The 26,804-nt window shown below is 38.9% G+C and overlaps 2 protein-coding genes across 3 annotated transcripts; both read right to left on the bottom strand.

The window, feature by feature from the left end:
- Nucleotides 1-786: 786 nt before the first annotated feature.
- Nucleotides 787-8,685, bottom strand: hdgfl3 (HDGF like 3). Of its 2 annotated transcripts, none has more exons than XM_029458689.1 (6): nucleotides 8,381-8,685; nucleotides 7,529-7,605; nucleotides 6,724-6,862; nucleotides 6,271-6,432; nucleotides 4,203-4,337; nucleotides 787-2,925 (listed from the first exon to the last, which is right to left on the bottom strand). In XM_029458689.1, the coding sequence occupies exons 1-6, from the start codon at nucleotides 8,462-8,464 to the stop codon at nucleotides 2,899-2,901; spliced, it is 624 nt and encodes a 207-aa protein (XP_029314549.1). In that variant the 5' UTR covers nucleotides 8,465-8,685; the 3' UTR covers nucleotides 787-2,898. The 2 variants fall into 2 exon arrangements, with proteins under 2 accessions (XP_029314549.1, XP_029314556.1); XM_029458696.1 differs by having other exon boundaries at nucleotides 787-2,922.
- Nucleotides 8,686-20,503: 11,818 nt separating this feature from the next.
- Nucleotides 20,504-24,456, bottom strand: tssk6 (testis-specific serine kinase 6). Its single transcript, XM_029462874.1, has 2 exons — nucleotides 24,205-24,456; nucleotides 20,504-21,217 (listed from the first exon to the last, which is right to left on the bottom strand). The coding sequence occupies exons 1-2, from the start codon at nucleotides 24,454-24,456 to the stop codon at nucleotides 20,504-20,506; spliced, it is 966 nt and encodes a 321-aa protein (XP_029318734.1).
- Nucleotides 24,457-26,804: the final 2,348 nt, after the last annotated feature.

Below are 26,804 nucleotides of genomic sequence, written 5' to 3'. Positions count from 1 at the left end.
CATGTTAGTTCTGCTCCGATTACCTCTAAAAATATACTCTCTATATATTTATGTTTTGTTACCTCGTCAAATATAGTTCTGGCCATGCACATACAACTTTGCATACGTTTTTAGACACAAATAGAAGAAACTAGGGGGGGACTCAACCTTCATTTTAATCTCAACTACACACCTGTAAAGTTTCATGAATGCATCTTTGACAATTCCGACAATATCAGTCACACAATCTGTCCAGACACACACAGTCTGGGCTAGTAACCAGCATCACTGTTGCAGCTGGTAGTTACACAATACTAATGTGCGAAATGTACATACAAATTGAAAGTGGCCAATTAATCATAAACTAGGCCTATGTGCATCATAATTTATAAATTGTCCTGTAATGACTCATATACAATGTGTAGTATCACTGATGCAATACAATGCATAATGTATGACCATTGTAATGTTTATTTTCAGGGAGAAAAAGTATGGTTATGTGGTGAGAGGTCAGAAGTTCATCAGACATCAGCCAGCATGCTAATGTTAGCATGCTAATATTAGCATGGTAACAGAATGTTTAGTGTTAGCTCAAATCACAGATGAGCTCAACTGAGCATCTGAGGTTAACACAGTACAGCTGATTTGATTAAGGTAACAACATAGCCTTTCCTGTGGCACCACCCTCAGGAAAACATTATTTGTTGTCCCACCAGTGGTAGGGATCTTAGAAAGTAAAAGTGTATACATTTTTAACCCATGCAACAATTTGTTTTGTGGTGTGTAATGACCATTATAGCCTCACTATGCATTCCAATGAGTTTATTTTGTAAAAGTCTCGTCCATAAACAGCAAAAACAGTTTACAGTAAATTACAAACCTTGAAAATGCAAAACATGTTCCAAATTTGAGCATAACAAAGATCTGAAGGAAATTTAAAAAAGCACAAGTTTACATACAGAATGTGTTTTAATTAGCTATCATCAAAAAAATATATGGGTCTATATCTCATGACAACAATAGCAGAAGCAAAGTAAAGGCAACGGGCACAGAGTTGAAAGACAGAATATTCTGGTGTGATCTTAAATCAATCTAAGTAAACTAACAGGGACAACATTATCACAGTATGCTGTTCACAATGTTTCAGCTCTCAGTTTCTTGTCTGTTTAGACATTGAGAAAAGGAAACAGCAAAAAAGAGGGAGGGCGGGGGGGGGGGGGGGGGGGGGGGGGGTTGTGTGTTTTTTTCCCTCCAAGTCATAGCAACAAATATCTGATTTTAAACTAAGTACAAATGAACACTTTCGTATAAGAATGATCTGGAGTACAGTAGAGCAAGCCACTATAAAAGCTTTGAAATATACAGTGATCTATTTCACAGATACACACAAGAACAGATGTAACACGTTTCCATAAAAAGATGAGCAGTTACAGAGAGCAGTCCAAGTAGAATAGTGGTCCTATATTCTACAACAAGTCAAATATACAGATATAGTTCATTTGAGTTACAATGTGTAACCCAGTTGTGCACAACACTTCATACATGTATCTATGTATTTCCATTCGTCTTTTTCTGGTTACATAAAAGAGTAACATATATGGTGATGGATGTTTGACAGTTACTGAATATTCCATAAGTCCCTCCCATAATTACGCTTGCAAAAAAAGCTATTTCAAGCTACAACTAGAGTGATCAGTACACTGCAATACCCGACATATATCATAGATGTAAGAGTATATATATGGAGAACTTATCAAATGCATTTCTACAGTCAGATGATAATGAGAGATGCGATACACATATGTATGCACGGGCCAGCATAAATACTGGATGATGGCTATCTACACTATGTGATCTCAAAGCACTGAGAAGAACACTAGCCACTGTTAAAGCCTTAAAGTGACATCCTTGTATCACATCCTGTCACCTAGAGTAGAGATGCACTGATACTGTATTTTTATTTTGACAGATTTCACAAACTACTAAAATGTAAATCTTGGAAGACTCTGTCAGCTCAATAAATACCCAGTTTTATATTCAACTGCTTACCAACAGAAAATACATTTCTGCTACCGAACAGCCTCAAGCCAAAACACATTTTGAAATTGTGATTTTGCATTGTTACTTGGCAACACATATTGTTTTCCATTTTGTATGAAATGATCCAACGAATGATATTTGTTGTGTTCTGGTAGAGTGTAATTATGTGCTCCAGGATAATGCACAACCAAAAACGGGCAAATCTTTGAAAAAGGTGGACAGTTCACTGCTATGTTTTCCAGTGAAGCGACAGATTGAGTTATTAAAGATTATATAAGGAAGAGAAAGGGAGCAAACCACACCACCCAACAATTGCTTAACAAATACATGTCACTTAACAGGTTCTGTAAGGGGCATACCTTACAATATCATTTATATTCTGCTTGGGCTATTGTAGTCTGAGCCTAGTAGAGAAAAGGCTCCATATAAACCCAACTACTATTATCACAATGACTCATTGCTGCCAATAGAACATGGAAAGTAAATTCAAGTACCTAATGCCCCTTTAAGTATCCTATTCTTCACATGTATTTAACAATATAAACTTACAAGCATTCAGAGTCACTGGATAAAAGTGATTCAAAATCTTGATCGGTCTATTTTAGAGAGTTAAAGGTGACAAAGCCTTTGCTCTGATTTCTGACAAGGCCCTTGGCATTAAGCGCAGAAAAATACGTGTGACATAAAGCCCAGTTATTCCCCGGCCTCCATATGATACCAGCGCCAGTTTGTTTCATACAATCACACACTGGAAGTCCTACAGAGAAGTTGAGGTGATGGTGGCGGCCAGTAGATGGTGCTGATGAGAAGTCATGTTGTAGATTCACATTCTCAACATCACAGCTACAAAGAATGATTTCCTTTCAAACATGTCTTCACTTAATGTTCTTCTATGAGCAGCTGCTTCTGGGGGACACAATAATAAAGGAAGGGTTATTATTGCCATTGTTGTTAGGAGTATTACGTTGAGTCAAAGGTTGACCAAAGTGCTTTGGGAACAGGAGAAATGTCAAATACAATGAAGTAATTAAAACAAAGAAATCAATAGCTAAATAACTGTAACTGTGTTCCTAGTGGAAAGCACAGTATTCATATTAGTAACTGCAGTGATAGACCAATAGTAAGCCATAAAAAAGACACAATGTTATTTGTATTATAATATATGTTGACATGATCATTTAGAATGCCACTCAAAAACTGTGAGATTTGAAGCAAGGGATTACGAAACATCATCCTTAAGAGTAATAATCTCCAAGACTTTCATTTCGTCTGTTAAGAGTTAGTCTTGCACTTGTCTTGGATCGGGCCTTGTTGGACTCGTAACGTAAGTGTTACGGGTCAGTAATCTACTTTAACGTCACTATAATTGCTATTTATACCTTTGTTACAACTTGTTTGTTATTTAATGTTTTGCCTGCATTAACCAAAATGAGCTGTTACCCAAGCTGGTTATTAGCATTGTTAGCAGAGGGTTAGCATTGGAAAGACACTATTGTCTATTATGGCCTTGAACAGGACTCGCTCTGGACTGGACCTGGTGTTGGACTTGACTTTGACTCCATGAGGGTGGTCTTGACTACAGCCCTGGTTTGCAGTATTAGGAGCTGGGAGTCTGTGGTGCCTAATGCAAACTGAAAATTTCTTACTGCTGCAGCTGCACATTAACAGCATTTAAGCATTTCAGCAAAACACAAGTTGACTATTATTATGAAGTCACAGGAAAATGCAATCGTTCTGCAAAAATGCTTCTACAAAATAAGACAGCGGTCGCTTTAGGCCTTATCGACAGAGGATCCAAATGGTATTGGATAATGGAAGAGTCAGGAAGAGCCACAGTGAGCTGTTGGTGACAGGCCGCACAGCGAGCTGGCCAACTACCTTCGCTTTTCGCGGGCCGATGCCGTGTGCAGCATCAAATCAGACCACGGTTGCTCACAGAATGATGGAAAAATGCTGATTATTGTTATTAATATTAACTTCTTTATTACTGGTAAAACAACAATAGTTTGTTTTGCTGCCCCAAATATTCTGGGACCTGTAGTATTTAATGTGCCGTTACCTCCAGTAAACAAGGCGCTCCTAAATCCACCAGGACTGAAATGTTAAGGATTGCCACTTTGACCTGTGCACCTGTGTTGAGAGAGCACCGATGAATGATTAGTGTAAGCGATTATGAATCTCACCTTACTGTCGGTGGTATTTTGGATGATTTCGTTGTTGGGTTCTGCTCCCTCTAAGCCGCCCTTCTGGTCTTCATCTTTCCCATCCTTCTCCAGGTCATCCTCTCCAGATGAGATCCTCGACAGCTTGGGGGATTTCTGCCACAGACACACGGATCAGCATGCAGGAATACATGCTGAGCATCAGAATTGACAGCACATCACTCTTTGCAGAGGATAAACTAACAGAGTTAGAAGAGGACAATAACCATTCACGCTATCAAGCAGGCTTAGATGACTTTACTGCACTCAGTGTCCCTGTGACAAGCAGCGCCTTTCTCATAATTCAACACATTATTACATCAACTGGCAAATCTATTACTGCTGGTAAAAAATGTTTTATTTGTTGTGAAACCAAAGTAATATAGGTCACAACTAAATAATAAATATTTGAATGTGAATGTGTTATAAAGTTGTGGTATAATTCGAGGCACAATTCATGAAAAGTGGATCAATGTACACATGCAGAATATAGTAAATAGGGAGTGACTTCAGATAGTCTTCAGCCCCAACTCTCATGACTTGAAGCAATTCATCATACTTCGTGCAGCTCCCTCTGGAGCTACAAAAGGCTTTATCCAACTTGTTTTCACATGTGCAGTAATACCTGTAAACAGACTGATGTATGTGTAACATTGGTGAGTTCCCCTTTAATACTGGGACAGAGCTAGTGATGATTCATCTCCAGCTATTTATATTTAACTATCTTTCTATCCAGCAAACTTGACAAGGACTCGTTCGTTCTTGAGCTGTGTGTAAGGGTGGTGGTGGTGGTCTAGTGATCAGGCTACCAAATAGAACATCGGAAGGTTGTGAGTTCAATACCGGAGGCTGCCACCAAAGGGGTTAAAAAAGAAAGAAATGATTGTCTCCCTCTTAGAAGCCCATACACCAACACAGAAGCTCAGGAGATTCCAGTTTCTTCATGTGCCTCTTGTACATGCACACACACACACACACACACACACACACACAGTGTTTCAATGATGTGACAGAACATACACACTTCAGCTAACCCCTCCACAACAGTGCCAAATTCCTTCGGATGCACCACATGTGCTGTGCGTAATGGAGCCCAGTTGCTAGGCAACAGTGGTTGCTAAGTGAGGAGCAGGATGCATGTGACTCTTTCAACCTGCTTCCATTTACAGCAGCAATGGCTTTCACACTAATACAGTAACATGCTGTGGCAGTGCTCTGCAGCACTCCATCCCTTCAAAGCTCAAAGCTTTTATTTATTTATTTTCTCAAAATAAAGGCAAGGTCAAAGAGAAGAGAGCGACGTAATGACGTAAAGGAATCAGGAACGGAGAAAGAGACTAACATGTTCAGATAAATGCCACAAAGTGAAGCTATAGACTAGTTTTAAGCAGGAAGAAAATAATAAAGGAAATTAGCCAGGTTGCTATATTTAAAAAATCCTTAACTCAAACCCCAACATTGTGTAAATAAACATCCTAAGTATCTGTAATATGTTATATGTCCCTCTGCAAATATGCATCAGATATACAGTATGTTGGAGGACAGGCTGGTATAAAGTTATACTTCTCTTACTGTCAACAAATCCCAAGAAAAACCAAACGTTACTCAAAGAGGAGCAAATAGTGCATTTACTGGGGACCTGTTTCAGTGGCAGATTAATCCACATTTGCTGCAAAATAAAGTACAACGTGTGTGTTCATGGTAATGAAGGATGTCATGTAGTGCGACGGTGAGGGCAGGGTTTAATCCCACATGCAGGTGTGGTCATTTGGAACAGGCATAAACACTGTTCCTTTTAGAGGCGGTCAAACGGAAGTGTATCAACCCAAAATACTTCAACTATGCCTTCAACCTCACAGTTCGTTGATATGTAATAGGAGTATCACGAGAGTGCCACAAATGATACACAGCTGATGACCTCTGTCTGTACGGTTCATGCCACATCTCAAAGAAGAAATCAAGACATGAAAGATGGCTTCTAAAATCACAGGATGTAGCCTCTTCTTGTACCTGAACTGTCCTCCCGTGTTCACCAGATGAAGTAAAGTACCTTGGAGGTGGCTGTCTTTTTCCTTTTGGATCCGGTCTTGTCTCCCTTCAGCTTTTCCTTGTCATCTTCCTCCACAACAGAGTCGCCCTCCTCGCCTTCACTGCTGCCATCAGCAGTGTTTCCCCCCTCTTCTGTTTCTGATGAACTCTGCTGCTGGATGGCCTGTGTACCAAAGATGCCCAACATTTTAGTTGCAAAGCTTAAAGCAGAAATGGCTAGTTCCACAGTAACTGACACTTATAAATGTGTGAGTGCACGTTAAGACAAATTAATCCATCGTTCTTACTCAATTGCTATCTACTTTAAACAGCCCTTTCATTTGTGTCTTACACTTTTGGCGAGGCAACAATGTGGCTTTGTTGAGCCTCAAGCCTGTCTGGCATCTCTGCTTCCCCCTCATGTTCTCCCTCTGTCTACTCTCTGGCCCACGGACATAATAGACTGCTGACTGACCTGATAGCCTGTGAATTTGACTCCGGGGTTGTTCTCGATCTCCCACAGGCCCTCGTTGAAGCCTTTCCTCTTGTTAGACTTGGCAAATTTGTCTTTATACTCCTTGTAGGGCAGAAGATCCTTCGGGCCCAAGAATGCACTAAAGAAGAGGGCGGAGACATTTACTACTACTACAATTACTAAAACAGTCTGGAAAACCACAAGATGTTTCAGGAGTTATACTTGGCAGGAACATACATAAAAGTTTCCAAATTTAAAGATAGCAAATGTTGCAGCTTCATACCAAAACACTATGAGTGTCAAACTGTAATAACCTATAGAAGTAAAACCTTAGCTGTCCCATTTATTTGGCTGTCAAATGTGTCTGTATATTCTAATTAATATGCTTGTTCACTTATTATTTGATCATATATATGTTGATCTCAATCAACCTTTTTGTTTTATACTATAGGAGTTTATCAGATTTTGGTGATTGAAAAGCAGGGTTAGAAGCTGTTATCTAGGTCACATGATAACATGTGATGGTATATGTTTGCCACATGTGCCACATGACCAATGTCCCATGATTAGGTCACTTGATGACATCAGAGCAAACTCCAGGGGTTTCGCTTTGTCAGGGATATCAACTTTTTTCAAACATCAAAACTTCATGTGGCAGCAATGTCTAACTGAATCGATTAGAGTCCCAATATGGTGCAGCTGTATCACAACTCCATAACATCCATAGTAATGAGTATGGCAGTATCCTTTTAAATACTATAAATAAGAGGAAAGCTGCACATCCTGGGGTAAAAAAGATGCCTACGTTTCATGGGTCCCAAAGAAGAAGATGGGGTTCTTGTTGGCGGGCGGTTTGACAGCTCCTTCTGGAAGCTCATCAATCTGAAGGACAGGGAGAGACAAACTATTGACTGAATATTATTCATATTATTCAATATGATATTATTATACTCCTCCTTCTTTAGAATGTATCTAGAATACCAGTCATCTGTTAATGTCAACCATAGTAGCTTCAGTTATTTGCATTGTATAATGGCAGAGATGCTCCAAGTAATTTAATATAATTTAATAATTTAATTTAATAATTCCACAGTGGAAATCCACAGTAACTCATAACATGATAGCCCATGTGCTCCAATGAATGTGAGGCCATACTCTGCCTGATATTAAGTGTCTATAGTGTATAATACATGGAATAATGTATTGCAAATGACACGGGTGTTTTGATAGCAGTGTTGAAACAGAGGCGCTCCGGTTACCTGAGGTCAACTACTGGCTTAGTTATTCCATGTGTGACAGATAAATGCAAACATTAAATAAAAACACATGTTGAACTAATTAGTGGAAATTATTAACATGAGAAATTGCGTTATAACTCAAACAAGAGCTGAATGGAGCAGCAAACGTATTGAGAAAATGGAGCTCAATAAATGTTACGTTTTTTCATTATTTTAACATTTCTACATTTAGTCAAACCTGGCAGAAAACAGAGGCTTTTAAAAACAGAAATACACAGATAAATGTGGCTGAGGAGTCAGCCCCATCGCAGCTCGGTGCACCGTAGCATCCCTCCTAACACCCCGGCGAAGCAGCGGCTGTATTGTGTAAATCAACCCCGCCTCCCTGTGCTCCCAGCCCGGCCGCATCTGAGACTCACCCTCGCCGGCCAGTGCGGGTATCCCTTCATTTTAGCGAAAACCAAATCTCCTGCCTTGTATTCCCGCGGTCGTGGTCGAGCCATGTCGCTGGATAAAAATGGAGGTCTGAGATGACTTTATAATCCTTTGCAGTTCTCCCCGGGGCCCTCAACGCAGGGCTAAATTATCGACCATCAATGTTTTTATATCAAGACTGCAGTTTACACGGAAATAAATAATTAAAAAAAACGCGGAAAAAAGGGCCTGGGAGAGGGCTATCCTCTTACGCACAAATTCAGGTGTAAGCGTAACCGAGAATGGTCTACGTAGGAGTAGTGTACCTGGAAGAAACGCAAGTCTCTCAGAATAGGAGAAACCAAACTTCCGGTCATCGAAATAAAAGTAACTGCTGGCGCACATGTCTTCAATATTTATTTAACTTGTATTCGTCTTTAACTTGTTTTTTTGAAACCGAGAGTAAAAAGACGGACAAGTGTTGTCTCTACTCCACTAAAACACCTTGCAAAAAGTGAAAATGTAATGTTTGATGTAACTTAATCCAACATATGAGTATAATAACACATGGCGAAAGTTGCCCTAATTTTACAAATGAATTGATATAACACGTATCAATGGAAACGATCAAGTAACCCATATTTCAGCGACTGCACATTCCTGCTCTTAATCGGACAATTTTATATTTCTCCATTTGGGTCACCCCACAGTTTAATGACAGTTGGCAGCCACTCTGATCCTTCCTTGAGCTTTTCTGCAGACAAGTGGTAGCAGTAGTTACTAGTTACAAATCCTACTTGTTAGTTCAGCTACTTCGGAAACAAGTTAAAGAAGATAAAATGTAACTGCAATTTGAGAATGTTTGGCATAAAAGATAAGAGAAAAAAGACAAATGAAGATCTTGTGGTAAATAATTAATTAACATATTAAGATGGTTGGCTGTTTTCCACTTGCATAAGGGAATTCGATATTTATCCATAACATGTGCAGATTAATAAAAGATTATAAACTGATTTAACATTTAATAAATTACTTTTAGAGCAACATTCCATGATAGTTTAAGTCTGGTGTACTTTTCTTTGACAATTTTTACTGTCAACATTTTTAGTTTTCCCTTTAATTTAATACCTTATTGCTATTTATTCATTCATTTTTATTTGTTATTCTTTTTGGAAAACTGTTAATAAGGCCCGGAATAAATTAACCCTACAAACTGTTTGGGCTTTGGAGCGATGGAGCACCTGGGATTACTGTCTGTAACACAATAAAAACTAAATAAAATAAAAAAGTATTTTTGGTTCTGACTAGCTTATATTATATGAAAAGTATTTATGTAATATGTAAGTGCAAACCTGGGGAAAAAATAACTGAATACAAATTATGCTTGCAAAAAATGAATAAATATAATAAATAACTTGTAACTTGTTATTTATTATATTTATTTAGTGTAAAAACAGTTCTCCGCACTGGCTTCTCTCAGTTTCAGGCTCTGACCACAACTGAAATACCCCAGGAACTTCTTCTTTTTTGTATTTATGGCAGGTGGCAAACAGCGTTAAGGTGCATTACTGCCACCTACTGTGTTAAAGTGTGGACCAGAATGATCTACCCCCTTATCAAGGAAAAGAAATTATTTATACATATATACTGTTTATTTATATATATATATATATACATATATACTGTTTATTTATATATATATATATATATATATATATATATATATATATATATATATATATACACACACAGTATATCTCAAAAGTGAGTACACCCTTTAGATTTTTGCAAATATTCTGTTATATCCTTTCAGGGGATAACATTATCCTACTGAAACTTTGATATAACTTAAAGTAGTCAGTGTGCTGCTTGAATAACAGTATAGATTTATTGTCCTTTGAAAATTACTCAGTACACAGCTGTTAATGTCTAAACAGCTGGCAACAAAAGTGAGTACACCCCATAGTGAACATGTCTAAATTGTGCCCAAAGTGTCAATATTTTGTGTGACCACCATTGTTATCTAGCACTGCTTTAACCCTCCTGGGCATGGAATTCACCAGAGCTGCACAGGTTGCTTCTGGAATCTTCTTCCACTCCTCCACGACGACATCACGGAGCGCACGGATGTTGGACACCTTGCACTCCTCCACCTTCCTCTTGAGGATGCCCCACATGTGCTCAATTGGGTTTAGGTCTGGAGACATACTTGGCCAGTCCATCACCTTAACCTTCAGCTTCTTCAGCAAGGCCGTTGTCATCTTGGAGGTGTGTTTAGGGTCATTATCATGTTGGAAAACTGCCCTACGGCCCAGTTTCCGAAGAGAGGGGATCATGCTCTGCTGCAGGATGTCACAGTATATATTGGAATTCATGTGTCCCTCAATGAAATGCAGCTCCCCAGTGCCGGCAGCACTCATGCAGCCCCAGACCATGATGCTGCCACCACCATGCTTGACTGTAGGCAAAACACATTTGTCTTGGTACTCCTCACCAGGGTGCCGCCACACACGCCGGACACCATCTGACCCAAACAGGTTTATTTTGGTCTCATCAGACCACAGGACATGGTTCCAGTAACTCATGTTCTTGGATTCATTGTCTTCAGCAAACTGTTTGCGGGCTTTCTTATGCATCGGTTTCAGAAGGGGCTTCTGTCTGGGGCGACGGCCATACAAACCGATTTGATGCAGTGTGCGGCGTATGGTCTGGGCACTGACAGGCTGACATCCCACTTCTGCAACCTCTGCAGCAATGTTGGAAGCACTCGCACGTCTATTTTTGGAAACCAACCTCTGGATATGACGCTGAGCACGTGGACTCAACTTCTTTGGTCGACCCTGGCGAGGCCTGTTCCGAGTGGAACCTGTCCTGGAAAACATCTGTATGATCTTAGCCACTGTGCTGCAACTCATTTTCATGGTGTTGGCAATCTTCTTATAGCCAAGGCCATCTTTGTGAAGCGCAATAATCCTTTTTTTCAGCCGCTCAGAGAGTTCCTTGCCATGAGGTGCCATGTTGTCCAGCATTCAGAGAGAATTGTGCCCAAAACACCAAATTTAACAGCCCTGCTTATCATTTACACCTGAATCCTTGTAACACTAACGAGTCACATGACACCAGGGCGGGAAAACAACATCATTGGGCACAATTAGGACATGTTCACTATGGGGTGTACTCACTTTTGTTGCCAGCTGTTTAGACATTAACAGCTGTGTACTGAGTAATTTTCAAAGGACAATAAATCTATACTGTTATTCAAGCAGCACACTGACTACTTTAAGTTATATCAAAGTTTCAGTAGGATAATGTTATCCCCTGAAAGGATATAACAGAATATTTGCAAAAATCTAAAGGGTGTACTCACTTTTGAGATATACTGTATATATATATATATATATATATATATATATATATATATATATATACATACACACACATACATACACACACTTCACTGAACATTCAATTATTTTTGATCAGCTCCATTTCTTCTCCCTCACCAGATTTTCAATACATTTTTAGATTCAGTTCTTCCACTCCAAGCTTCCCAATTGTTGTATTGTATATGTATTGTTTCTCTTTCTCAATAGTACTTTGGGCAGTGAATAAATAACATGCTCCACTGATTCCTCTACTTGACAGAGCTGGTTTTGGCAGTTCTGTGTCTAAACCAGAGGAGTGCAACAGCAGAGGAGAAACCGGTGACAAACTATTTGATTTACTACTAAATGGAAATGTCTGGAACAAGTACTAGTCCCTGTGTCTCATTAAAAATATATTCAGGCTGGGTTGCACCAACAAGGATTAATTTAATCTAAGATTAGTTCTAATCAGAGTTTATGTTTAAAATTAGGCAGGGCTCTGTTGCACAAATTGAAACTAATCTCTGTTTATTGATGTTACCAAAATTAAATAAAGCTTGCTAACCCAGTTCAAAGTTAATTAATAAATTGATTTGCGTGCTATCGGAACCTCTACTAAGTAGACTATAATAGAGGTTTGTGGGTGGGGTAGACTGCTCTGTATTCTTTAGCAAAACGTTACATTGTTTGCGAAACGAACTAAAAAGTCAGTTAGCATAATTTATGAAGGCTTTGCAGAGAAGCTCTAATTTCCCCTCCTTGGAGAAAAACTTGTTGGCCGAATTAATGGAGCAATATGGCCAAGTAATAAAAATATTGAATAAACAGTCAACAGCACAGTAAGGAAAATAGAGACTTCCTGGCAGACAGTTTTAATTAGTGTCCTGAGAGAAATTTAGCAGCATCATAAAAATCTATCAGGTTGAGTCTGTCCCTTAACGTTCCTGTCGAGGAACTTGATTATCTCAAAAAAGGCAGTTATTTTAAAAGTTTACCTCCTCAAGAGGAAGTTTAAAAGTTAATACTGGATCACATAAATTGGAGTAGAATGTGATCGAGTATCTCTGAGTTATCTTTGATCAGGATATGTCCTTTAGCTCCCACATGAAACAAATTTCAATGACCGCTTAACATTACAAAAATCAGGCACATCCTGTCTCAAAATGATGCAGAAAAACTAGTCTATGCATGTGTTTCTTCTAAACTGGATTATTGTAATTCATTATTATCAGGTTGTCCCAAAAAAATCCTTAAGACTCATTAGTTGATCCAAACTGATGTTGTAGTTACTGTTGAAAGAACTGCTTGGTTGCTATGTGACAGATTGTTGTATGAATATTTTCTACCTTCTTCCTTCTGGACAAGTAGCCAAGATTCACAGAATTTAATGTTCAAAGATCAAATATACCCAAACATAGTTTGAAAAATGTCGAATAAAATCTGTGATCCCAAAACCCGTCTTTGAAGACCCTTCATTATGTGACCGACCGTTCATGCTGTTTTTCCAGAAAACAGATCTTCTTTGCGCAGCTGATATGAGCAAAAAGGTCAAAGTATTGGGACATACTTAATCTTTTTCTAGCACACTAAAAAGTATAGTAGTATGGGTATTGCAACACACCTTGGGACTCAAAGATGAACTGATTAGATTTTGGTGGTCAAACTTCACTGTGACCTCACTTCCATCCCAGTCTCATGTAGACATGGGGTTCATCCCAATGTCCCTCCTCGACTCCTCTGTCCTCTCGCCTCGATAACATGACCGGGAAATCAATCGAGACACGCCACGTCCAAAATCCTTCAATGCGTGCGGAGGAGTCGAGGAAGCTTTCAGAGGAATATTTTTATTATTATTATTATTATTATTATCATTATTATTATTATTATTATTATTATTATTATTATTATTATTATTATTATTAACAATAATAATATATTCGTATTAAAATGTAAATTTCAGACATGGAAACTAATAGGTACAGGACCTGAAAATAATACATTGAAGCCCATGAATAAAAACAGATGCATGAATTAATTTCATTAAACTTGTATAAACTAAATTGTACAGGGTCTAAAGCAGGGGTGGGCAATTAATTAATAGGCTGATCTACCTGTATTAATTATGCCACAATAATTATGTAATGAAAATCTGATATATTGACAGCCCCGATATAAATGTTATATATATATATATATATATATATATATATATATATATATATATATATATAAAATAACATATGTATTTAAAAATATATATTATGTTTTAATTTTTGTTTTTATCACGGCAGCACCCGCTGCTCGTTGAGGACAGTAACTGCAGAACGATAAGTCAGAGTCTCCAAAAGACCAGAAAAGTCTCCAAAAGTCTCCAATAACAAAGAGACACAAAATGACTACAAAACGTATAAAGCTGGAGTACATACAATAGTTTTAAAGTATATTGCCTCATATGGACACAATTCCATTCCAGAATGTTAACTGATGTCATAAAAATAATTCTCACACACAGTCTCTGAGTGTGTGTGTGACTCTGTGTGGCTCTGTGAGACTTCTGTGTGGCTCTGTGTGACATATTCTGGCAGAGTGTGACAGAGTATTGCAGAGTGTGATAGAGTATGACAGGGTGTGACAGAGTATAGCAGAGTGTGACAGGGTGTGACAGAGTCTGGCAGAGTGTGCCAGGGTGTGACTGAGTGTGACAGAGTCTGGCAGAGTGTGACAGGGTGTGAATGAGTGTGACAGAGTGTGACAGAGTGTGACATGAGTGTGACAGAGTGTGACTGAGTGTGACAGAGTGTGACTGAGTGTGACAGAGTGTGACAGAGTATGGCAGAGAGTGACAGAGTCTGGCAGAGTGGGACAGAGTCTGGCAGAGTGTGACAGAGTATGGCAGAGAGTGACAGAGTCTGGCAGAGTGTGACAGAGTGTGACAGTCTGGCAGAGTGTGACAGGGTGTGACTGAGTGTGACAGATGTCTGGCAGAGTGTGATAGGGTGTGAATGAGTGTGACAGGGTGTGACTGAGTGTGACAGAGTCTGGCAGAGTGTGACAGAGTGGGACAGAGTCTGGCAGAGTGTGACAGGGTGTAACTGAGTGTGACAGAGTCTGGCAGAGTGTGACAGGGTGTGACTGAGTGTGACAGAGTCTGGCAGAGTGTGACAGAGTGTGACAGAGTCTGGCAGAGTGTGACAGGGTGTGACTGAGTGTGACAGAGTCTGGCAGAGTGTGACAGAGTATGGCAGAGAGTGACAGAGTCTGGCAGAGTGGGACAGAGTCTGGCAGAGTGTGACAGAGTGTGACAGATGTCTGGCAGAGTGTGATAGGGTGTGAATGAGTGCGACAGGGTGTGACTGAGTGTAACAGAGTCTGGCAGAGTGTGACAGAGTCTGGCAGAGTGTGACTAAGTGGGACAGAGTCTGGCAGAGTGTGACAGAGTCTGGCAGAGTGTGACTGAGTGGGACAGAGTCTGGCAGAGTGGGACAGAGTGTGACTGAGTGTGACAGAGTCTGGCAGAGTGTGACAGGGTGTGACTGAGTATGACAGGGTGTGACTGAGTGTGACAGAGTCTGGCAGAGTGGGACAGGGTGTGACTGAGTGTGACAGAGTCTGGCAGAGTGTGACAGAGTGTGACAGAGTGTGACAGAGTATGGCAGAGTATGGCAGAGTGTGACAGAGTATGGCAGAGTGTGACAGGGTGTGACAGAGTATGGCAGAGTGTGACAGGGTGTGGCAGAGTATGGCAGAGTGTGACTGAGTGTGACAGAGTATGGCAGAGTGTGACTGAGTGTGACAGAGTATGGCAGAGTGTGACAGGGTGTGGAAGAGTATGGCAGAGTGTGACTGAGTGTGACAGAGTATGGCAGAGTGTGACAGGGTGTGACAGAGTATGGCAGAGTGTGACAGGGTGTGACTGAGTGTGACAGAGTATGGCAGAGTGTGACAGGGTGTGACTGAGTGTGACAGAGTGTGACAGGGTGTGACTGAGTGTGACAGAGTGTGACAGAGTCTGGCAGAGTGTGACAGGGTGTGACTGAGTGTGACAGAGTGTGACAGGGTGTGACAGAGTATGGCAGAGTGTGACAGGGTGTGACTGAGTGTGACAGAGTATGACAGAGTGTGACTGAGTGTGACAGAGTATGGCAGAGTGTGACAGGGTGTGACAGAGTCTGGCAGAGTGTGACAGGGTGTGACTGAGTGTGGCAGAGTGTGACAGGGTGTGACTGAGTGTGACAGAGTATGGCAGAGTGTGACTGAGTGTGACAGAGTATGGCAGAGTATGGCAGAGTGTGACAGAGTGTGACAGGGTGTGACAGAGTGTGACTGAGTGTGACAGAATTATTTAAACAAATGTATCCATCTGGGAAGAGGAGCAGCTGCCGCTGAGGAATATCAGTGGTTTCACGCACACACATACACACCCACACACACACCCACACACACACACACACACACACACACACACACACACACACACACACACACACATACGTGCGCACACACCTACAGTCAGTCAGACACAGAGTGGAGGAAAGGAGAGGAGATAAAAGCAGGGATGCTTTCGTGGCTCTCTCTTGTTCCGTTCAAAAGCAACCAAAAGCCACTTCAAATGATGCTAACGGTCCCTGTACTTTCCTTCTCCGTTCCTCCGAGTCCACGGTAAAACTGACAGAAAACAAGTCGTTATTTGACTTGTAGTGCTTCTCCCCGGAGTATTGTTTCATCACGGAAATACATTCGTTGCATGATAAACACACCAGTTTATTACTTGTTGCGGCTGGCAAAATAAATAAATATTTGTCCGTTCATTCGCTCTGGAATTGACAATTTTCAGAATCAACCTTACGTTTCTTTGGCTTTTGAGAGAGACATCTTGAAGCATGTTGTTAGCTTGCCTAGCTAAAGTCAGTGTTGCCAACTCCTCAATAAGGAAAGTAGCTATTGGCTGTCCTAAAAGTCGCTAAATGACGCCATTGCCTAATTTGCATAATGTGCCATTTGCATCATGTAATTGTAATGGACACTGTAGGAGAGAGGAATAACATTGTGGGAGAGACAAAAAGTAAATAAAACACCCTAAATATGTTTACAACTACAAATTAATTTTCGATATACTTTTAAATGTAAGTATTGGGTTTCAATCAGCTCGAACAGCTAACGATACAAATGTTATAAAATGAAAGAACCTTAAAACATAACATTTTCGCTAAAATTATAGGTTAAGTTACGGGACGTTAGCGGCGATGGTAGTTAAGCTAGCTGTTTTGAGCTGCTGTACGATGCTGCTCGGCTGCCGCCATCCAACCTAAATTAGTCTTTTAAAGTAGAACTTTTAACACCTGAACTTTCAAACCTATTTCAATAGAAAATGACTTATCAATGAATGGAAATTAATGATTGAATGATTATTATAAACAGAAAAGTATTATAAAACAATATAACATTTACAGTATATACAGATAAAGTTTGCTGCTGGACTTGGATGGGCTGCCACAATAAAGCCCCTACTGTCTCCTGATGCATCATGTGGGGGGGTCTCCAGAGTGTGTATGAGATGCCCCTCCACTGTCTAAAATACATTATCGCCGGTGATGAAGTATATATCAAGATATATCAATCAAGATTGGAAATAATTTTTTTTAATGATTATCTCAGGGAAAAAATGGTAACCGGTAGTTGAGGACCACTGTGTTAAAGGGTCTGGGGAGTTTTTCCTTGCCCACTTGAGGGGGGGGCCTTTTAAACGTGGTTTTTGTGTGATTTAAATAAATAGTTAAATTAGCTCTGATTTAGGGAACAATTAATCTGAATTGCTGTCGGAGCTCCGTGCAGTGGCGGTTCTAGACCAATATCACTCAGGGGGGCCTGGCTGGGGCTGGGGCCAAGTGTTTTGTCAGAGGTACATTCAACCCGGGACAAAAGAGGAAGCAATGTTCAAGCCTTCAATATTTTTAGATAAGTATAAATAATCGTGCACAACAATAACAATACCATGATTGGTATGTTCCTGACTGATGACAGCATCTCTCCATTGATCAATCATGGCATGTGTTTTTATTTAGGTTCCCATGGTAACGAGTCAGACCGTTCATACTAGTGATGGGAGGTCCGGCTCTTTTCAAAGATTCAGCTCTTTTGGTTCTTATGGCTCCCAAATTGCTCTTCATTTAGTATCACTCGGAGACTTCTAATTTTAGCCTAATTTAGAAATTATAAATGGTTGGTGTGTTCGTAAGCAATTTTTCACTCAGTGTTTTCATGAAAGTCTTATTTTTATGCTTTGTTTTCGTTACAAAAAAATACACAGTTCCTATTGTTTAACATTTAATCAAACCTTTAAATGAACAACTTAACACAGAACCACAGCAAACAGATCAAATAAATAAAGGCTAAAGTCTTAACATTATGACACTTTAGATACAATTGTCTTTGAGTTACAAGAAAAGCGCTATACAAGTCTAAAGTATTATTATTATTATTATTATTATTATTATTATTATTATTATTATTATTATTATTATTATTATTATTATTATTATTATTATTATTATTATTATTATTAAAAGTGCAGTGCTTCTTTTTGGGTTTTCGCTAATTTCTTCACTTTCTCCCGACCTGTTGCATTTAAATCCCCCGTCTCTCTGTGTGTACCTGTCCCACTGGCCTGTACCACTACACTTGCTGTCTTTGGAGCGTCTGCCCCCCTTGCTTCTTTCACATAATGGTATGATCCTAGTCTGTCCTTGCATGTGATTGACCGCATGGTGTGCCCATCAAAATAAAGTCTCGCCCCTGCCTGGATGTCGCAAAATCAGTACTTTTTGTACGGCTAACCCCCCCCCCCCAGAACCGCCACTGCCGTGCTGTCGGAGCTCCGTGCTCCGTGCTGTCGGATCAAAAGTCAGGTGCATCTAGAAGCGCGATTAATCTGTTATTTTTTCTGTGATTAATTAATCGAAATTAACGCGTTAATTCAACAGCCCTAGTTAAAACATCATTCTGAACTCTATGGGCTGGAGAAAAAAAAAATTAACATTCCCTGATATTATGAATCAAAGTCAAAATAATCGCAAATGAGATATTTCTTTATAAATCGTTAATCCCTACTCCATAGGTCTTCAACAGGGGGTCCGAGACCCCAAGGGGTCCGCGGAGGTACTGCAGGGGGGGTCGCGAAATTGTCTGTAGATAAAGCAATTTAAAAAAAATAAAAACACCGGCTTTACAGATGCCGTCAAATGACACAACTTTTAAGCCGCCACAACATAGGCTATTGTTTATTGTGCAATGAAAGATGTTATGCCAGATTTGAGATTGCACTTTATGTCAAACTGTTGGTCTGTGTTGTTTAAGATAATTATGGCAAACAAGATATTGGAGAAAGAGTATTGAAATAAAAGACATGTTGACCAGTTTATAATGCTACTCATTGATTCACTCATCTTCCAAAATCCATTTGAATATTTTGAAATGCTTCTCACAGCAAATATTGATATATGTGATTCATTTAGATTAATTAATCACAAAGCTTGTAATCAATTAGATTAATTATTTTAATCGCTTGACAGCCCTAATATATATTAGAGGTGACTTTATTAAATGACATCAAATCACAAATGATTAACGAGCAAAACGGAATTTTAAATAATTGTAATAATCCATGCATGCATGAGCAGAATCAATTCTACACGTGCAACACTCCCAGTAAATGGAATAAAGCTGCAGGGAAAAGGAGTCACTGTTAATGGATTCTCTCTGTAAAAACGAATTTACTTTTTGAGAAACGTGTGTGCGTGTGTGTGGGAGCGAAACAGGGGAGGAGGGAATGTGAATGCGCCAGGCAAGAAAGAAAAACAAAACTTGAATTTTCACGGGGCATCCCTGGAGTAGATGTTACAGGCTAAAAAGTGTGTCCTTACTGCCAGAAGGCCACTTTGCACCCCCCCTTCACGGAGCTCCGACAGAACCCTCGCGGAGCTTCGACAGATTGATTTCTGGAAATTGACTCGCGGGCCACAAAAAGTGAGGGCAAAGGCCGCATGCGGACCGCGGACCGCGGACCGCGGACCGCCAGTTGCCTACCCCTGGTCTAAAGGATTTATTTGAGTTATGCCCAGTGACAGGTGATGTTTTCGTAACTGAGGATTCCTCTGTCCTAGCATCTCACCCATAACATCTCTCGCTCGTGTCTTACAAGAGCGGAGCTAAGATGTGAGGAAGACACGCAAGTGAGGGAAATGAGGAGGCGAAATAAGGTAAAGAGATGAACCAATTATATGTAAACTGCAACTTGACAGGGTGGCGTGGGCATACAACCGTGAGGCAGTATTCTAGTTGTTAGTTGCATGGACTTGTGTTGACATATTAATGGCCTTAATGGTTTTGAAATGTTATAGCAATTAATTAAAATTCCGTTATTAATTAGACACATTTATTTCAATCTACAGCCCTATCGCCAATATGACCTATAGTTTTTTAAACTCCATCCATTTTTGCCTCTGTTTCTGAATGGAGCATTGTTGGTAAGCCCCTTTTACCAGTCGGGACCTTTTTTAACTTAATAAATTCAAACCTTAAGCTGCTTCAAGTTTAATTCAAAATGTAAAACTACTTCTGTCTCTCAAATACACACACACACACACACACACACACACACACACACACACACACACACACACACACACACACACACACACACACACACACACACACAACGTATTTTCTTTTAAGTTTTGTTAGCTTCTAATTTTCACTTCAATGACGTCAATGTCTTTGGACAGAAGTTGATGGTTCTTCCCCTTGTTCTGAATTGTCTTTTGAAAGTTTCCCATCCTCTTTGTCCTTTTTATTTGGAGGACCTTCCTGCCCAGAGGTAGCTTTTGGTGTGGGGGGCTTCATCGCTGTCTTCCCTCCGAGCAACATCCAGGGACTCTGTAACATGTTTTGGATTGTATTTCGCTGCTCCACAACAGGGTGCAGAATGCTTCGGATAAGGTCCTTTGCCTCCCACGAAACAGATGGAATGTTTGGGAAGTTGATTATGTGCAGAATTTGAATTTCTACCATTCTTCTAATGTTGGTGGCATCATAGGGCATTGATGCATATAGCATCATATACAGGACGACACCCATACTCCACACATCAGACACTTTGGGGTTGTATGGAAAAGATTGCAAAATCTCAGGTGCTGCATAGGACGAGGTGCCACAGAAGGTTTCACTCAGTACCACCTTCCCGTGTGTGTAAGTGAGCCTCTTGCTGAACCCAAAGTCACACACTTTAAGGTTGCAATGCTTGTCCAGCAGCAGGTTTTCACATTTAAGGTCTCTGTGAGCCAAGTCAATGTTGTGAAGATATTGGACTGCCTCGCACAGCTGTGTGAAAAGCCTGCAGCCTGAATGTTCAGGTAAGGCCCCCTTGACATTGATATGCTTCAAGACGTCTCCTTTTACACAGAGCTCCATCACCACATAGACCTAGAAATACAAAAGTGCACAGACATTTTTTAGACAGAAAACATTAGACAGACATTCATGGTTCCCAAAGGTTGAATCCCTCTGATTTTGGTGATTCTTTCTAGCTACTCCAGCAGGTTGACATCTTTGGCTTTAAGTGAAAGATCTCAACAGCTATTTTGATGGATTATCATGACATTTGGTACATTCATGTTAACTTCAGGGTGAATAGTAATGCCTTTGGTGATACCTTTTTCATATAGGACCATCATCAGGTCAACATTTCAATGAATCCAAGACATTGGTTTATGACCAAATACCTGCTAATGGGGATTTTAGAATGGTAACACACTAAAACTAAGTTTGTGAACATGGTAAATATTATAAATGCTTAACATCAGCAACTTAGCATTGTCATTGTGAGCATATTAGCATGCTGATGTTAACATTTAGCTCAAAGCATTGCTGTGCCTAAGTACAGTCTCACAGAACTGCTGGCATGGCTGTAGACTTTTGTCTTGTTTGAGTGACAGCCGTCTGTTGTCATCTACTAAACTTCCTCCATTGCTACCACAAATACCCAACAAATCTTCCAAATGAAGCACCAAAATACATAGATGTTGGTCTATGACGTAGCGTTTTTTAATCTAACAACACTTTCTGCGGGAGAACATTATTTGTCAGTGCCTCTGGTTAAAATACCTAAATTCAAAATTCAGAGCAAAGCCTATCTATGATTGAGGGATTGCCTCCACACGGCTTTCAACATTGCCACGGCTAACCGCTGAAAACAACGGCCACAGTGCTGACAGAGCTAGCTAACTGTGTTAACCGGAGGAGGAATCGGAAGATGTATGTTCTGTTTCCGGTTGGGACTAAGGTTAGGAAATGACCACTTCATGTCATAAACGAAACAAATGTAGAGAAATGGGAAGTGATCAGAAATCTGCCTTGTTAAAGTCTGTTGATACATCCACTCCAACCTTCTCACTCTGTGGTCTGAACCTGTCTGTCTCTTTTTCTGGCCTCTCTGTGTGCCTGTCATTTAGAGCGCGCATGAGAGCGTGCTGCGTGCGTGTTGGGCTCACTGGCCAATCCCAACAAAGTTAAACCTGTGTTTACGTCTTAGGCTCCACCGTAGCTTACTTGGTGGATAAATAGTTTTGACCATCACAACCCCATTGAAAAGATGTGTTCACTATCAGAATTTGATCAATTCTGTCCGATAACATTTGGAGTCGCACAATTGAATTATTTAATTCCAATTCAAGTTAGCATAGGACTAAACCAGAAGTTAGCTGGTGGCTGGTGCGAAAGTCAGGTCAGGCCTTTTGGCTGGCGAATCAAAAAGCAACAAATAAACAACAAAAACAAACAAAAGCTGTTCATTTCATTTTCTTTAATTATATTCTGTCCTGTTGAATGATGATTCAAACATTTGCTTATCTCATTTGGCATGTTTGAAAATGTGTACAATATATACTATAGTACCTGAGTAGAATCGGCTACATTAGTTCATGAAGGTAGGCAAATAAGAATTAGCAAAAATTAAAAATGGGCTTTGTTTTATTAAATTTTTTATGAAAGCTAATATAAGAGGTAACAATAAAACATTTATATTTATCAGGTTGGTTGTTCCTTGCCCTTACCATGTATTCATATGTGTTATATATTACTCTGTGTAGATATAGATACAGTATCAAACCTTTATCACACACAGTGTTTCCCCTACCATTATCATGGTAGTGCTTTTGCTTATGTATTTTTTTATTTAATCAGCAAAAACACTATTGTTAGTTATATTTGATGTGGAAGACTTATCACTCTTAAAGATAACTGGAAAATGATTTGGAAACTGATCATTATCACAAGATCAGTAGTCTAAAATACTTTAATTTAATTAATTTGTGCGAGGCATGGCCTCATTTAATCTTTTCCGATTGTACACCTGCTTCATATCTCTAAAGGATGTTCTGGCAAAGCGTCTCATTCTTTTCAATTGGACGAGTGACCCCCCCTTCTTTTGGCAGATGGATTTGCAAGGTCATGCATTTTCTCAAAATAAAAATAATAAGACACACACTGTGGGGATGTACTATGATCCTAATGTAGTGTGGCAGCCTATTGTTTCTTTTGTGGAACGTGGAACTATGCCTCTTACCTCTAGTAAATTAATTTTTATTTTAGCTGTTTTGTTGTTGTTTGTTCGTTTTATATTGTTTTATCTATTTAGGTTCTTCAATCATTATTTCTGTGTCAACTTTGTTGTGTTTGTATAAAACCCAATTAAAAACACTTACTAAAAAATGGGTGTAACGCAAAGTTACTATCTATGTCTGTTTATTTCACAAAAATATTTACATTTGGTTTTACACTGGAAGCTTGCGGGGCCTACACTGCTGATTGGTAGAAAACGTATAGACTGCTTGATTTTCTGTGTTAAATCTTTACATTTATCATACATATGCTGTATGTATATGACTATTAAAAATAACATATTTGAACTATGTACCTGAATTAATTAGATAATCATGATTTGTATTTGAACTCCACATCCAAAAGAAGAAAATAGCTATAAAAGTGTAAATAAATGGTGGTTAGTGAAACAATTCAAGTAAGATTTGCACTGGGCATTGTCTATGATGCAACATGAAAAAGCTATTAACAGAAAATTGAAAAGCTCTTCTCACCATTTTGCATGAATATTTTAATTGGTCCCTAATGAGCTCATGAGATTCCTGTTTCCTGCCAGGCCAGGTGCCATACAGGCTTCAAAGTAGGATCACAGCAGAGGTAAAAAAACAAAACATATGTAGAGCATAAAAGTAATTGAGGATAAACCTCGCTGAATGAGTATTGAACTAAATCTGCATCATGAAAAGTCCTGCTGTAATGGCTACTAGCAGATCATGTTCACACTGTACAGACAGCAATCATTGGATATGCCTCATGTTGCTTGATAATTAATTCATTTTCACTTATATAAATGCATTAAAAATATGTATTACCTTGCTTTGGTGTGATTCAACGATGTCAAGAGTCTTGACAATGTTGGGATGGTTCAAAGACCTGATGATCTCCATTTCCCGAGACAGAAACCTTTCCAAGTAAGTAGCTTCAACCTTTTTTTTGTCTATTACCTTTATGGCAACCCTTCTCTTCAGTCCAGTTGAGTATGCATTCATAACTTTACCAAACATACCCTCTCCCAGGTTGCTCTTAACTGTATAGCCACAGCTCTCCAAGAACCTTTTACTCATCATGAATGTAATGATGACCACAGTAAGTTGAGTTTCTGAATTCTCTCCTAAACCTGATGTAGTTGTGTAGTGAAATGCAACTTGGTCGGAACACTTTATTGAATCATAACATTTTCTAGAGGCCATCATTCTGAGAACGTTCCATTAGAACTACATGTAAACTGTTACGAATGTAAGTTATTAATTTCTCCCACAAACTTAAAAAATGCTTTTAAATACCTTCACTTTACGCTTTCTGATAATGTGCTACATATTTGCTCCACGACAGTTCAATGCCCTCACATTTTACTCCACAACACCACCCTGACACACTTCCCATTAGTCCTTGATCCAAAAGGGTTTTGCAAGAAAACAAAAGAGTCGCTCAACAAAGGGTGGTCTAGTAGAAGTGATTAATTGAGTGATTGTTTGCGCAATCATTTATTGTAAAGTATATTTCAATATTTTACAATTGGAATATAAAAAAAAAAAACGTAAGACAAAGTGCCGTACTCCTGTGCCGTTTTGGTTTCAAATCATCATGCACTAATTTAATCACTGAAATGTTTTGCTTTTTTTTTAATAAAATGGGCATTATCAGATAATGATGTCAAACAAATACAAATACAAAGAGGATGAAACAGGTGTTTCCTTAAACCTATACAATTAGCAAAGAGAAAACATTTGTCATTTACTGTATGTAGAGGTCAGAATTTGGAATGATAATGGGGTGGAAGAAAAAGATACACTACAGATACACTACAGATATACTACAGATACACTACATATATACTACAGATACACTACAGATACACTACAGATACACTACAGATATACTACAGATACACTACAGATACACTACATATATACTACATATATACTACATATATACTACAGATACACTACAGATATACTACAGATACACTACAGATACACTACAGATATACTACAGATACACTACAGATACACTACATATATACTACATATATACTACAGATATACTACAGATACACTACAGATACACTACAGATACACTACTACATATATACTACAGATATACTACAGATATACTACAGATACACTACAGATACACTACAGATATACTACAGATACACTACAGATACACTACAGATATACTACAGATACACTACAGATATACTACAGATACACTACAGATATACTACAGATACACTACAGATACACTACAGATATACTACAGATATACTACAGATACACTACAGATACACTACAGATATACTACAGATACACTACAGATATACTACAGATATACTACAGATACACTACAGATACACTACATATATACTACAGATACACTACAGATACACTACAGATATACTACAGATACACTACAGATATACTACAGATATACTACAGATACACTACAGATACACTACAGATACACTACATATATACTACAGATACACAACAGATATACTACAGATACACTACAGATATACTACAGATATACTACAGATACACTACAGATACACTACAGATACACTACAGATACACTACAGATATACTACAGATACACTACAGATACACTACAGATATACTACAGATACACTACAGATACACTACAGATATACTACAGATACACTACAGATATACTACACTACAGATATACTACAGATATACTACAGATACACTACAGATACACTACAGATATACTACAGATACACTACAGATACACTACATATATACTACAGATATACTACAGATACACTACAGATACACTACAGATATACTACAGATACACTACAGATACACTACAGATACACTACAGATATACTACAGATATACTACAGATACACGACAGATATACTACAGATATACTACAGATATACTACAGATACACTACAGATATACTACAGATACACTACAGATACACTACATATATACTACAGATATACTACAGATACACTACAGATACACTACAGATACACTACAGATATACTACAGATACACTACAGATATACTACAGATATACTACAGATACACTACAGATACACTACAGATATACTACAGATATACTACAGATACACTACAGATATACTACAGATATACTACAGATATACTACAGATACACTACAGATACACTACAGATACACTACAGATATACTACAGATACACTACAGATACACTACAGATATACTACAGATACACTACAGATACACTACAGATATACTACAGATACACTACAGATATACTACACTACAGATATACTACAGATATACTACAGATACACTACAGATACACTACAGATATACTACAGATACACTACAGATACACTACATATATACTACAGATATACTACAGATACACTACAGATACTACACTACAGATAT

This window comes from Cottoperca gobio, chromosome 3, assembly GCF_900634415.1.
Source record: "Cottoperca gobio chromosome 3, fCotGob3.1, whole genome shotgun sequence".
In the NCBI taxonomy this organism is placed as follows: Eukaryota; Metazoa; Chordata; class Actinopteri; order Perciformes; family Bovichtidae; genus Cottoperca; species Cottoperca gobio.
This window is presented reverse-complemented; position numbering and strand designations above follow the sequence as displayed.

Excerpts from the sequence above, each read along its gene's own strand:
- hdgfl3 (XM_029458689.1), bottom strand. The coding sequence starts at position 8,464 with ATGGCTCGACCACGACCGCGGGAATACAAGGCAGGAGATTTGGTTTTC. Across the intron at positions 7,606-8,380 it reads ACCCGCACTGGCCGGCGAGG|ATTGATGAGCTTCCAGAAGG; the intron begins GTGAGTCTCAGA and ends CCTGTCCTTCAG. Across the intron at positions 4,338-6,270 it reads AAAAGACAGCCACCTCCAAG|AAATCCCCCAAGCTGTCGAG; the intron begins GTACTTTACTTC and ends TGTCTGTGGCAG.
- tssk6 (XM_029462874.1), bottom strand. The coding sequence starts at position 24,456 with ATGAGTAAAAGGTTCTTGGAGAGCTGTGGCTATACAGTTAAGAGCAAC. Across the intron at positions 21,218-24,204 it reads TTGAATCACACCAAAGCAAG|GTCTATGTGGTGATGGAGCT; the intron begins GTAATACATATT and ends TTGTATTTCTAG.